At 44.1% G+C, this 14,685-nt stretch overlaps 1 protein-coding gene across 1 annotated transcript in view; it reads right to left on the minus strand.

Moving 5' to 3' along the window:
• CECR2 (CECR2 histone acetyl-lysine reader) overlaps positions 1–14,452 on the minus strand; it is a 103,460-nt gene extending 89,008 nt beyond the window's left edge. The window contains exon 1 of the mRNA XM_074357900.1: positions 14,218–14,452. Coding sequence (XP_074214001.1) covers positions 14,218–14,343 — 126 coding nt within the window. The 5' untranslated portion in view covers positions 14,344–14,452. The remainder of the gene's footprint in view (positions 1–14,217) is intronic.
• Positions 14,453–14,685: the final 233 nt, after the last annotated feature.

The following is a 14,685-nucleotide window of genomic DNA, read 5'->3' on the forward strand; positions in this document are numbered from 1 at the left end:
TCAAGGGGACTACTCCAGATGGAAAGAAATTAAATAACATCCAGGTACAAAGCAGGAAACCTTTATCAGATCCTTGGTCAAAGCAGAACCAACAATGAGAGGTATTTCTGTGATGGGGGAAGAGCGAAGAACTATATATTAGATTAGATAGTATTATGAATATTACGAGTAAATATTAAGTAATATTATGAAACTGTTTTTAATTTTCCTTAGAAGTATTAATGGTTTTGTGGTTGCATAGGAGAATTCCTAAAAATAAGAACAATGTAAGCTGAAGTATCTAAGAGTGTAATGTCATGTATGCATGACAAAAAATGATTCAGTTAAGTAAAAATAGTTCATATATGAGTGTGTATACACACATGTGCGCGCACACACACACACACAGAGTGAAGAAACAAATGTGGCAAAATGGTACAACTGTTAGTCCTAAATGAGGAGCACGTGGGTGCTCCCTGTACCATTCTTTCAAATTTTCTATATGCCTGCACTGAAATAAAAACTAAATTTAAAAAAAAATTAATATAATCAAATGATTTGTCTATGCAACATCAAAATAACAGATATATTAGTTCCTCTTCTCCACTGAACAGACTTTCTGATATAATTCAGGAACTTTCTAACCTAAATGACTTGACGTGAAGTGTTTAATCTACACACCAAAAAGGACCAGAGCTACACAATGAAGTGCAGGCAAGGCACCACGAGGCCAGGAAGGCCCACAGCCTGCACTCTCTGTACCCTGCACTCAGCACTCCAAGGCTGCAGGATCTCTGCTTCTCGTGTTTGTCGGCTTCACGCTCCTACTTCGCTATCACATCCTGGTTGTGTACAGCCGTTCACGCAGTGGCAAGAAAGCAGCATGTCAACAACCTGGACAGTCAGTCAGAAGAACTAGTCCGTTCGTCCAGTGCTGCCATTAACTAACCAAGTAACTCTGGGCAAGATACGTCGTCCACATTTTCAAGTCTGCATCACCCAGTTGAGGGATGACCACCAAAGTACTTTCCAGCTCTGAGATCTTGGATTCAGTCTTACTTTCTTAAGTGAATTACTTTCTTAGTTAAGTTTTCATGAACTATAGATTCATATGCAGTTCTGAGAAATAATACAGAGAAACTCGTATACTTTGCTCAGTTTTCTCCGATGCTAACAGTTTCTAAAACTTATGAAATACCCTAAGATAACTGGCTCACTCTTCTTAATATTAATATTAGTAATATTACAGCTGGGATACTGTACCGACATGGATACCATCCCTGATCTTACCCAGATTTCCCCAGTTTTACTTTAGTAATTTGCATATGAACGTGCAGTCACAACTTTTTATCTCAATCTATAAGATGAGCCATTAAGTACTTGAGGAATCAAATGTAAAATAAACAAAAAACTGACTGTTCGCTTTTTAAATTATCTTGTACCAACTATTTCAATAATCTACACTTTATTTTCATCATCAAATTCCAGTTGGGATCTCAGAGCAAATGGATGCAAATCTAACACACTTAACACCACTGCTTCTGCAGCACTACTGCAGCCAACTTGTCAGGAAAACCCCCTTTCATCAACCTAAAAGGATGACTTGTCTTTTCCAACACCGAATGACTCTTCATGCTCCAGAACTGAGCTGGAGAAAGAAATCAGGCTGTCCTAGACAAAAGGGTTCCATGCAAATAAAGGAAATACCGCTCAGCTCTTTGAGAGTAAATGAAGAGCAATAAAAAACACTTCTTACACACTATCAACAAAACATGTAAAAAGCAACTACAAAACCTCTAGAAGAAAACACAGAAGAAATTCCTGGTGATCTTAGATTAGCCAAAGATTTATTTCTTAAATATGATGGAAAAAGCATGATCCAAAAAATGAAAAACTGGATAATTTGGACTTACAAAATTTAAAATTTTCTGCTAGCCAAGAGATACTCTTAAAAGAATGAAAGGACAAGCTCTAGAATGGGAGAAAGTTCTTTCTAAGTAAATATCTGTTCATAAAGTCAAAGGTGGAAACAACCTAAGTGTCCATCAACAGGCAAATACAGTATAATCATACAACGGGATATTATTTCTTAGCTATAAAAAGGAACGAAGTACTGATACTTGCTACAACATGGATGAGCCTTGAAAAATGATGCTAAGTGAAAAAAGCCAGTCACAGAAGACCACATACTATGTGAGCCCACGTATTATGAAAACTTAGAAAGTGGGACCATTAAGAGACCTTATATTAAGAGTCTTTATCCATTAAGAGTGCAATAAAAATTTTCAAATTAAAAAAAAAAAAACAAAACCCTTAGAAAATGGGTATCTCCAGAAACAGAAAATAGACTAGTGGTTGCTCATGGCTGGGGAAGGGGATGGGAGGCTGAGGTGGTGATAACAAAAAAGGTATGGGTTCTTTTTGAGGTCAAAAAAATGTTCTAATTGACTGCGGTGATGGCTGTACCTATCTGTGAATATACTAAAACCCACTAAGTTATACTCTGTAAGTGCGTAAACAGTAATTCATACTGAGATACGAATTCTATCTCAATAAAGCTATTAAAAATTGTATTCGGCAATCACTTTAATGTACATAGGCACTAGACTGATTTTCTTTTTACAACTTATTGACTTCAAAATAAGTAAATATGAGAGATCACACAGACATATCTTTAATTCCTTTCTTACAAATGATTGTCAGTTATAACATCATAATTCAAAAATCTAAAATGAGAAAATAACTTGATAGTTATTTTCTGTAGAAATCTGCGTGTGGCAGGTCCTCCTGGGTCATCTGAATCTCAGCATAACCCTGTGGAGTGAGCGAGAAACCCGCCAGTGAAGAAGCTGAGGCTCAGGGAGGTCAGGTAGCTTGTCCCATCTTGATAAAGCCTGGACTGCCACCTGTGTTATTCCAGTGAACTCTTATCTCACCTAACATACCTGCAGCTCAAAATGTAAATTTTACCAATTTTTCCCTATTACCAGGGTAAATGGATTGGCTTCAACCTGCTTAAAAACTATCCCCCTAACAACCAAACAGATGTGTGATCCAGGATACATGAGGCACAACAACTATGAAAGCCATTGTGGAGACAAGTGAAGGTGTCCAGATACAGGTGTTTACCAGACGTCACTACAGAATTACTGTGATTTTTCTTAAATGTGAACATCCTATCATGGTCATACAGGAGACAGTCCCTACTCTTAGGAAGTACACACCAGTTCTTTGCTGGGGAAGTATCAACACGTTGCCAGTTTACTTTCTAATGGTTCAACAAAAAAGGAAACATGAAGCTGATGTGGTAAATGTTAACAACTGATGAATCTAAAGTAAAGGGTATACAAGTTTCCCTATATTTGTCTTTGAACTTCACTGTAGATTTGAACTTTTTTCAAGTATAAAGAAAAAGTAAGATCTGAAGTTTAAAAAATTATTTCATTTTGTGAAAATTGTTACATCAGTGTTTACCCACTTTAGGTGAAATATTCAAGAAAAAAACAACTTTATAAAATTACACTCCTATCAGATACTAAAAAACAGCTTAGAATAAAACACTTAAAACCTATGAATGAAAACTATGAATGCCAACTTACAAAAACAACAAGAATGATGTAATTTGAAGATAACTATTTGGCAACTATGATGTAATGATTGACTCAGGCAAAGAATCATGCAAGGACTAAAATTACTAATGGGTTAAATTCTGAGGAGAAACAGGAGGTTTATATAGCATCTCCCCACCAGGTATGTATTAATTATAAAGGAAAAACAGCAACTTCACAGTGGAGAGATCTGGCAGACAACACCTAAACTAAGCGATTAAAGTTAACAATAACCATCACCATGGGACCAAGCGACATCACATGACTCCTGAGGTGATGCACTAAGGACGCACCACTGCCAAAACACAGGACCTGAATCTCATCATGAGGGTACATATAACAAACCCAAACAGAGGGACAGTCTCAATTCCAAAACGTCATGAAAGACAAAGACTGAAAAACCACGCTGGGCGAAGTGTGACAATAGAGATCCAACAGCTCAATGCAATGCATGATCCTAGACTGAAAACCTGACCCACAAAAATAATTTCTAAAATAATACTGTTTTTAAAATTACAAAAATATACAAATTATATACATTAGTATTATTAGGTCAGTTGGCAATAGTTGATATATTATGTATTGATCTTATTTAGTATTAATTTCCTCATTTTGATAATTGTACTACAGTTGTGTAAGAGAATGTTCATGTTTTTAAGGCATAAAAACACTGAAATGTTTAGGAGTAAAGGGGTACTGTGTCTGCACATTACCCACAGGGAACAGACTGGTAGTTCTGAGAGGCAGAGGCCGGGGTTGGTGAAATAGATGAAGCGGGTCAAAAGGTACAAACCTCCAGCTATAAAATAAATATGTCCTGGGAATGGGACGTACAGCATGGTGACTACCGTTAATAAGACTGTATTGTGTATGCGAAAACTGCTAAGAGGGTAGATCTTAAAAAGTTCTCATGACAAGAAAAAAAAATTTAACTATGTGTGGTGTTAGACTTGTTGCAGTGATCGTTTCTTTTAATATACACAACTATGGAATCATTACATTGTTCACCTGAAACTAATATTAATGTCATACGTCAATGATATCTCAATGTTTAAAAAAGAATAGATAAGCTGATGCATGAGAAACATCAGACAGTGCCTGGAGTACCCACAGTGGGCACCAAATCCATTTAAGCTTCTGTTATGAGATATAAGACAAACACTTCCTATGAAAAAATTGAAAACTTAAGACTTCAGTTATAGAAGGTAATAACAGAAGTCTAACGGAATAAAAACACTAATCCTATCTTGGGGGGGAATCTTTTTGTTAATGGCTGTTATGATAGTAAACAACTAAAAATAACCTCAATGCTCCAGTGAGGATTGGTTAAATAAATCAGAGCATGAATACTCCACAGCTATTAAAGTCATAATGTATGCGATGAAAGGCAGTCTGTGTCATGTAATACTGTTAATCGAGCAAAACACAACTCAGAAGACTGTGTAGAAGTATGAGCCTATGTGCATAAAACACTTAGTATGCGGACATAAAGAAAAGTGAGGTACTATTAGGCTCTTTGGGGGGGGGGAGTACAGGAGGTACACCAATGGGCTGGAAGCTTCCTATTAACCCCTCTAATGCTGGGTCTGTTTCTGCTCCCTCAAATGCAAGATTCTGGTTTGCACTGTGGCTTCTCACCGTGACCTTTTAACTTCTTTCCACACTAACTCAATAACCCTCGTATTTCCTAGGTTACAATCCCAAGAAAGGGAATTTGATTGACCCAGTTCATCTTTTCCTGCAAGATGTGTCAGATTACTAGCCAGGATACAGATTTACTTCACCCAGGAGGAGGGAGAAGGGGTAAAGGGCAGGTAGGCTGGCCAGATAACCTCTGAAAATTTTTTTAGAGCCAGTGGGGAGATAAGACAAACAAATAAACAAAGGAACTACTCCCTCCTGTTGAGCTGTCACTTCCCCAGGCATGGGGAACTGTGATTAGAAAGAATAGTAACGTTAATGCCTGACTATCTTATTTGTACATAAACTCCCATTACAAAAGGATCAGAGTCCCATTAAGTAGTCTTACAGATCATTAAATACTTAACAGAGAGAAACTAAAAACTGAAGTATTCCAAACAACCGATAGTTAAGCAAGAGTAAGTCTAAGATTCTAATGATAAAAAAGGTACATTTCTTGTCCAGATTTTTATTTTCATTTTACTAACCAGGAAGCTAAAACTGACAATCCTAAGGGTGGGGTCTCCCCAAAACAAAAGGCAACAGAAGACAGAAGAGGACTGTTAGTATTAAAAATCATACAATCTGGAAAAGCTGACTTTTCTTTAAAAAGTGGGGGATGGGTTGTCCTACAACTGACCTCTTCAGTACAGCACTAATATGTAACCGTATTGGAATTGGTATTTCTTTTTATAACAGTTATGTATTATTCGTGAAAAGTTTTTTTTTTTAAGTTCATCCTTTTCCGATACTGTCTTAAGCTCCCAGAGAGCTCTTTCCCTCTGTCATTCCAGGAGAGTAAGTTTTAGCCTCTCCTGCTTCCACTTTCAAACATCCTTCCCTGAAGTCACCTTTGTCCTCTTCAAATCAGCAACTCAGTGGCTCTTTTCAACTGTAACCTTCCTGTACTTTTCTTCACCACTCAGCAATGCAGGCCTGGGAGCTAGAGCCCACCCTGCAACCATGTGCAGGCACTGCCTGGGCACTCAGGGCAGGTCACTGAGCAACCATACCTGCCAGCATCCTCCAGACCACGTTACAGGACAGCCCACAGTGTTTCTGAAGTCACTGTTAGTGCAGCATTCCATTACTTGCAGCCAAAACCATTCTTACCTGACACCACCTCCTTTATGCACGAGACACTGCTGGTCACCCAGGCCCACTCTTCTTCAGGAACGTCAGTGACCAGTGTACTTCCTGTTGCCACTGCCTCCACCATCTCACACCCACTCGACCCTGAGAGTGACGCCCAGCTACCAACACCAGACTTAACCTGAAACACTTAGCACTCAGGACATCCTTAGTCTAAAACTTCAGTGTCTGAAAGAAAAAGACCAGCACTAGAGAGCCTGGCAGCCCAGGCCGGCTGCAGTGTGCCACCTCCTGTCTCTCAAGATCACTTGTCACTAGCCCTCCACAGGAAAGAACTCTAATCTTGCTGCGCAGACTTACCGTGACCCCTCCGAGCCCTGCCTTCTCCTGGAAGCACTTCACTCATAACCCTGCAGCCCCCGAACGCCGGCAGCGGTCACTGCCACCCAGCCACCCACCCTTTCACTCGCCCAACATCCCCCAATTCCCAGGGCAGCAGGCGAACAGCAACCAGGGCAGTGAACAGTAACAAGGAGGCAGTAACAGACAGAAGGGAGGCGGGCAGGGATGTCAGGTTCTCCTGTTCTTTTTATTTCCACTGTTGCTTTAAAGAGCTGCGTATCACAGAAATCCTACTGCTGTTATTGATAATGAAGACCGAAAGTGATGAAAATCTAGTGTTAATGAGGACACAGGTATCCTCAACGTCGTCAGAACGTCCCCCTCCCCAAACCCAGCATCCTGTAAGGAGGGCTGGGGGCCTGCTTTAACAAGCCCCTGGAACACGGAGAAGTCTCAGAAACCATGTGCAGGATACTAGCCCAAATTAATACCGTCCAAGGTGGGGGAGGGGGGACACAAAATTAAATCCCTTAACTACGGCACAAGCGACATTTCTTTAAACCACCTTTCCCCATACAAGAACTCCAGAACACCGATCACAAAAATTGTCCCCCACACCGGAAAGACTCCGCAAACACAACCTTCCAGGGAAAGAGGGGAGACACGAGGCGGGACGGAGAGCGGTGAGGAAAGATTTGCTAAAGCGCGAGATCTGTCACTTCAACACGTTTTCTGTCAAGCACATCCACCGTCCTCGGTGCCGCGGCTGCTGAAACAGCGAACACAGGGAGGGCTGTCCACCGACGGCAACGCGCCTGGAGGAAACCCTCAGCGACAGCCCGCCGCGCGCTGCCCACGCGCCCCCGACACAGGCCGCCGCGCGGGCCGCAGGCGGTCAGAGCAGCCCGGCCCCGCTCGCGCTCGCGCCCTCGCCTCCCCTCCGTGGGGTCGTCACGGGGCACCCGCCACAGCGCGCCCGCTGAGGGGGCTGCCCCGACGCCCACCCAACCGCCCCGCCGCACTCGCCTCAGAGGAATCGCCGCGCGGAAGCCGTGGACGCCGCTCCAGCACGGGGACGGAGGGCCCTGAGGGGCCTACCCGGCCCGCGGGCGCGCACGCACAGCACGCGCACGCGGGGGCACGCGCGCACGCGCACGCTGCCCCGTCCTCGGTCCCGAGGGCCCCCGCCCGGTCGTGAGGGCCCTCCAGTCCCACGTGGCATGAGAGAGGCTCCCCTTCACTCGGCGGCAGCGGCGGCTCCTTTTCCACGGCGCCCAGGACACTCTTCTTCCCCTAAATGACTCCAAGAAAAGAATTAACGAAACGTCTGTTACCCAGGTCTCCCACGTGCCGATGGCCCGCACACCTGGACACAGCTCTAACTCCCTTCAGCACTACAAACAAAAACATTACAGGTTTGCCTTTAGGACAAGGAATCCCTGTGGGGAGGAGCCCCCGGGCTCAGGGCTCAGGGCTCACGGCGTGGAGGAGGGGTGGGGGGAGCCGCCACCACGCCTCCGTCTGCCATCTGGCCCGAAGTCACTGGGCGAGGCTGGGAGAATCCTGAGCTCGGTACCATCGTCCGACAACTCCTGTCTCAATCTAAGAACTGGGGAAATAAACCTGCCCAAGTTCTCCAGTATAAACCAGTATTTGTTAGAGGATCCTGTAGAGGAGAGATGATAAAAGCATCCAAGGAACAGCGCCCCATGAAACGAAACACGAGGGCAGGGGCACAGCTCCCTGGAAAGTATCAGCACCAACCGAGAGGTGAGCCCCAGGCCAGAACGTTCAACCAGCCATTCAAATTCTAAGTATGAACGATGTTCAATTAAGTGAACAAACAGAAGTGAAGGGAAAACAACACAATTCAAGACCTTCATCTTCCAGGGCTCCTCATAATCTCAAAATACAAAATCTTAGTTTGAAGACCTCAGAGATAGTGGAAATGTCACTTAAGCTACTTTCAAAGTAATGTATTTGCTGACAAAATTTCCACAGAAAAGCCAAATTCACACAATCCACAAAGAATTCAGGTATGGATTTACATCTTTTAGTACAAAATTAACTTGTAAGACACAGACCCCAACATAGTTCATAATCTTGGTCCTAACCAGTGAGGTGGGTGACTTTCTGGATTGGTTATCAGTGTCATGCATTCTAAGAAACACCTGAATGAAATCGTAACACTTTGGACCTAGGAAAACCTAGGAAGCACCCCTAGTTCACAATTCCCTTTTTATGGATAGGATACTGAAACCAAGTGATCTGCCTGAGATCACAACTGGGCGTTAATGACAGGTAGGTCCACAGACCAGGTTCCAGGCTCTCTGCTTGATCCCTTCTGAAAGTGTATTCAATCCCATCAACTAGATCTAAGACCATCTAGTTAGGAGGTGTGCCCCTGGGCTCTGTCCACACCCACTTTTTACCTGAACCACCCTATGCACTGGCCATTTTCCAGCACTCTGGCAGTGCTCCTCATTCTTGCCAACAACCCAACACACAAGAATCCAGCAACAACCTCCCCTCCCTCACCCCACCCCCAAGAAAAGAATCCAGTACTTGGCCTATCCTGATCAAAGGGCAGACGGTCGGTTGTACGGAATGTTGCCAAGTTGTATTTTAGGCTTCCTCACCATGTTCCAGAAAATTAAGCAAGACCGAACTGAACTTCCATGGTACAGCAAGCCAGATGCTAACATGGGCTGTCCTTCAGAGATGAGAGGTTATTGCCTTTTCTACAACTACCCCTTTGAAGCTTCACATGCAGGCAAAAGAAGATGAAGATGACGACTTTCCTTTCAAGATGCTGCTATAAGCAAAAAAGAATCCAGTGTTCACTTCTGGGGTCTTACACTGACAGAGCAGTCCTCCTTTGAGGGTGTCCACCTGCATCAAGGTCTGCCCTTCTGTAATCCACATCCTTTTCCTGTGCTTTCCTCCTCAGAGAAGGAACAGATCCTGTATCTTCAGAAGACATTTATCACCTGATATTTTACTTGACAAACTACTAATTTTTAAATCATTTTAAATCCCCAGTCTCCTTCAGTCCTGCTTAAATGCCATCTTTTCAATGAGCCCACACCTAATCACCTTGTTTTAAATTGCAACAACCCCCCCATCTGGCCCTCCCTACTCCTCCAGCCCATTTTACTTCTTGTCACTCTCTGTCATACTGTACTTACCAATTTGTTTACTGTCTCCTTCCACTAAAAAGAGAGCTGGTATTTTTCCGTTACGTTCACATCTGTACCTCCAGCACCTAGTAGTACACTGCATCTAGCACACAGCACTCGCTCAATAAATACATGCTGAAAGAAACAAATGCAGTAATGAACTGGTCCTGCTGTATGCTCAGCAGAAGTTTTAAAAAGGATATTCTGTACCCTACATTATTAAGAACCAAAGAACTCTAGTGGGGACAGTGTGTATGCTTAGCATGCATGAGGTCCTGGTTTCAATCCCCAGTACCTCCTCTAAGAATAAATAAATCAACCTGATTACCTCCCTCAACCCCCCCCCCCCAAAAGAACCCCAAAGAACTCTAGATATGCACTGTGGGACCTAAGCCATTACTTGTAGGTTTAGTTCTTCATTTTATGGATAAATGAAAACTGAAGTAGAAGCAGTGTGATGTAGCAGCAAAAGCACAGAATTTGGTATCAAAGAACCTGAGATCCAAGTGAAAGTCTGCAAGCAACTTAGCCTTTGTAAACTTCCAACTTCCTCATCTGCAAAATTAGGTTATCTCCTACCTCCGGGTGATGGTTAACAACAGCTATGAATAAAATGAAGTAACATTTGGAAAATGTACAAAGTACTACTATACAAATGTTTCCCATCATTAGGCTATTTGACCTGCCCAAGGTCACAGAACTAGTTAGTGGCAAAATTAGTATAAGAATTCAAGTTTGCCAACTCCTTCCTGGTCCAATGCATCTTGTGTCATGAAACTAGCCTTCTGGTTCCCTATTCAAGGCCAACTCAATCCTTCATCTAGTTCAAGTGCTCTTAATCTTTGTATAGTTGGGATCTCTCAAAATTCCATGAAAGTGACCGCAAAGTACACATGTGTACACCAACACAAAATCTCCTATAGCCCGTCCTAAGTCCCTCTCAGCAATTTTTATTACTTATTTTCATGCTTAATAATTCATGCCTAGAGCTCTTGATTAAGAGCTGGATCCAAGGAAACAGCAAGAGTAGAATTCAGGAATCTGATTTAAAGACACTGCCCCCAGATCATCGTGTTGATGAGCTGAGTGACTTTACCCCACATACAAGCACAAGGCAGGCAAAGGATTCAGTACTCAAAGCAGGAAGCTCAGGAAAAGAAGCAGACAGGACGATCAGATTCTTTCCATCCTGCTGCTAAGATGCAAACAGGGTGATTCTACATGACCATTTTCAAGTCATCACGGAGGCACGTAGTTTCTTCTCTAGAGAAAATACACACAAAATCTTTTTTTGTTTAATGACTTTGAAAACTACAATGTTTTATTTGTAACAAATAGATGGCAGTGAGAAAGCATTCGTAGATGTTTATGGTAAGTTAAAATATTAGTTTTCTGGCATCCTTTTGGGGCAGGCCTTTATAGTCACAGAAATGTACAATAACTGATAAACATAAAATCGATAATGGCCTTGAATTTGAGCAACCAATGTAGACTGGTCATTTATTTGGGATCTGGACCCATGAATCTGAAATCTGAGTAAGAAGCTGAAGCTTCGCATTTCCATACAGTATGTCGTCAAACATATCCCCATCATTCCAGTATCTGTATAAGGTGCCCTATTAAGCAATTCCAGTCACACGAAGTTTTCATGACAGGATTTCTGCCCACCACCTCACACCCATCATGATTAAGCCCCAACCAGATTACTGAATATGGGTCTATCCTCTCTTACCTTACTTTGGTCAAGTAAGAGACTCCATTCACTGTAAAGAGCACTTGGCTGCGGAAAAATCAGCATTAAACCTTTGGGGAGGGTCAAGTCACACTTCTTCATTCTCAAATCAGGACAAAACCTAACCAGCCTAACCCACTGGAATGCTAGACAGTTACACAACACTTGATATAAATGAAGTGGTTCTGAATTTGATAATCTTCTGAGGCAAAGGAGGTGAGCCATGAGCTTCTTTGGTAATGCAGTTGCACGTCAAGCACCTAGTTATATAATTCAGCGTCATTAATCTACTGTTGTCCAGCTACAACTCAATCTCACCTGCAAAATTAAACACCACCTAATCCAGGGCACAAATATACTGTGAGCACATTCGGGAATTTCTAAATATGTTAACAGCTACCAGCTTTTATCTTGAGTGATGGATACATGTTAACAGTTAACAGCTTTTATCTCTGAGTGGTGGGATTACGGGTGATTTAATTCTCTTACCTATATTTTGCCATAATTCTCAAGCTTTATATAATGATTATGTATTGCTTTCAAAACCAGGAATTTTGAACAACTTAAAGCATTATCCATACACTCAGATTTTTGGTCTGATGATTACAGGATCCCTATTTGGGCGGCAGTAACATACCAGTCCTAAACACATCCTAAAAAACAAGAGTCAGGTATATTGACTTTCTAAAGAAATCCTGTACATTCAACATTATTAACAACGATGATTACAAGCAAAAATTTAAAAATCTATGTTTTGGGGACCAGTTCTTTCAGTAGGAAGTCTTGACCGCTTGCAGAATTGCAGCATGAATCCTCCCAGCCCTTCAGCTATCTAAGGGACTGCCTTGCTTTAGAGAAACAGAAGCCAAGTCCTTGAGGATTTCTGCTTCCTAAATTTTCTATAAACGCAGGGTAAGGGTAAAATGAGCTCTTTCCCCCAGCTGAAAACTGGTTCCCTAAAAAAGCTGATATCCAACTTCCACCACTTGGTATTATTCACCATTTCTATCTTTTAAAGTTGTAAATTTTAAAAATAAATTAAGATTTTAGAGCCTTTCCAGCTGTCCTAACCAGCACAACCCAGCATTAGAATTGTTTTTTATTTGCTTCTAAGAAGGCTCTTCCAGTGCATCATAAACTCTAACCAAGGGATTGTTTCTCAAGCAAAATAGGACATAAAACTATTAGACTAAAAACTCATCTAAGCAAAATAAAAATATAGTTATTTATACTCAGAGAATCAAAACTGATAATATTCTCAGTGAGTCCACATTGTCACTGAATGAAATCTGTTAGAAGGCTAAAAATTAATTTTAAAATTTTAATTTCTGATTACTGAAAATTTGAAGTTAAAATTTTCATTCATCAAATTTATCAAATGACATCTTATATAAGAAAGTTTATACAAGAACTGCAGAGATAAAAATCACTATCATTAGTTACCCATCTACTGAACATCTTCAAATATAAAGATATGGATAATCATCAAAATATGTACACATTGGATTCCAAATATTCATGTTGCATATACTTCAAATAGCATACACTTTAACAACAAAAAAAGTGTCACTTCCAAGAAATACCGGGATCAAAAGAAGACAGTCACCTCAAGCAGCTCTGATTTGTCACCTGTAGCAACGATTTTTCATTTCTGTTACACATACAAATTGGACCTCTCAGATCAGGTTACATTTCCTTTAGGAATTAAAGCAGCTAATACTTAGAAACCACACGTTTATTTCCTAGAACACGATAAGTTATTTATAGATTGCTGTAGATTTCTGTAACAACTTAAGGCAAAATTAGTTACCTCTATTTTTCCACCAAAAAAATCTGAATACATGGTATTTGAAAGATGAGTTCTTCCACAGTATATTTAGACGGGGTCCTTAAGCTCCAAACTTGTAATTCAGCACCACCTCAGTTTTACTACACCGCAGGGAGAAAATGGGGTAGGGGCAAGTTTAGCAGCACCACGACGGCATTGTCACCAGCAACACCTCCCACCACAGCCACCATTTTGAGCCGCAGAATTAAAGTGCTTAGGGTTTTTACCAACTAAGAGAAAACACAGGATTTTCGGAATAGTTGTTAAACAAGCCTTGACTTCTAGCATTCCCGAATCTTTCGTCTCTGCGGCCCGGCTTCTGGTCCTCAGTCCAGCGAAACCGTCGCCCCACTCACATTTTCAGTGAAAACCGTGCTCGCTGGAGTCACGTCCCAACTTTGAGCAGCAGCGTGCGGCGCCCGGCCTCCCGCACCCGGAGGCGACCGCATTGTTGCCGCCCGGCCGCCCGCACCCCTCCCGCCGCCGGGCGCGCCTCCCTCGGGCGGCGGGACCCACGCGCTCCGCCCGGCCGGCCCGTCCGCGCCGGGCCCGCACCTTTGTCCGGGGCCGCGGGGACCGGCCGGCGGGCCGCGCGCTCGCCCCGAGGCGGCCGGGGGAGGGGTCGCGGCGCCGGCCCCACAAAGCCGGGCTCGTGGGGTCGGCGCCGCGAGTAACGGCCCAACTTTCCCCGCCGCCTGGGGCCCTCGGCCCGGCCCGCGCGCGGCCCCTCGCCCTTGGCCCTCGGAGCCCGGCCCCGGCCCCGCCCGGCCCGCGCACCTCGATCTCGAAGTCCGGCAGGCGGAACGCCGTGCGGAAGAGCGAGCAGAAGTGCGCGATGGCCGGCACTTCCCACCACGAGCGCAGCTCGCCCAGCCCGGCCGCGCCGCCCTCCTCGGGGCGCATCTCCGGCCGCGCCGCCGCCTCCGCGCCCGCCGCCCGCCCGCTCCCGGCGCCGCTCCGGCCGAGCTACCGCGGCGGCTGCCCCGGGCCCATCGCGCCGCGGCCCGGCCGCCCAGCCCGCACAATGTCGCCGCGGCCCGCGGGGAACAGATGGGCCGGGGGCGGGCGGGGGCGGGGCCTCGGCACAACAACAACCCCGCCCCCGCCCGCCCGCCTGCCCGCCCGCGGGCCGCGCAAGGGCGGGGGAGGGGCGCCCGAGGCCCGAGGGGAGGGGCTGCGGGGCGAGCACCGCCCCCGCCCCGCCGGCCCCGCCTCCACATGGCCGGTGGGCGCGCCCCTAAAGGC

The sequence above is a fragment of the Camelus bactrianus genome, chromosome 34 (assembly GCF_048773025.1).
Source record: "Camelus bactrianus isolate YW-2024 breed Bactrian camel chromosome 34, ASM4877302v1, whole genome shotgun sequence".
NCBI classification, from domain to species: Eukaryota; Metazoa; Chordata; class Mammalia; order Artiodactyla; family Camelidae; genus Camelus; species Camelus bactrianus.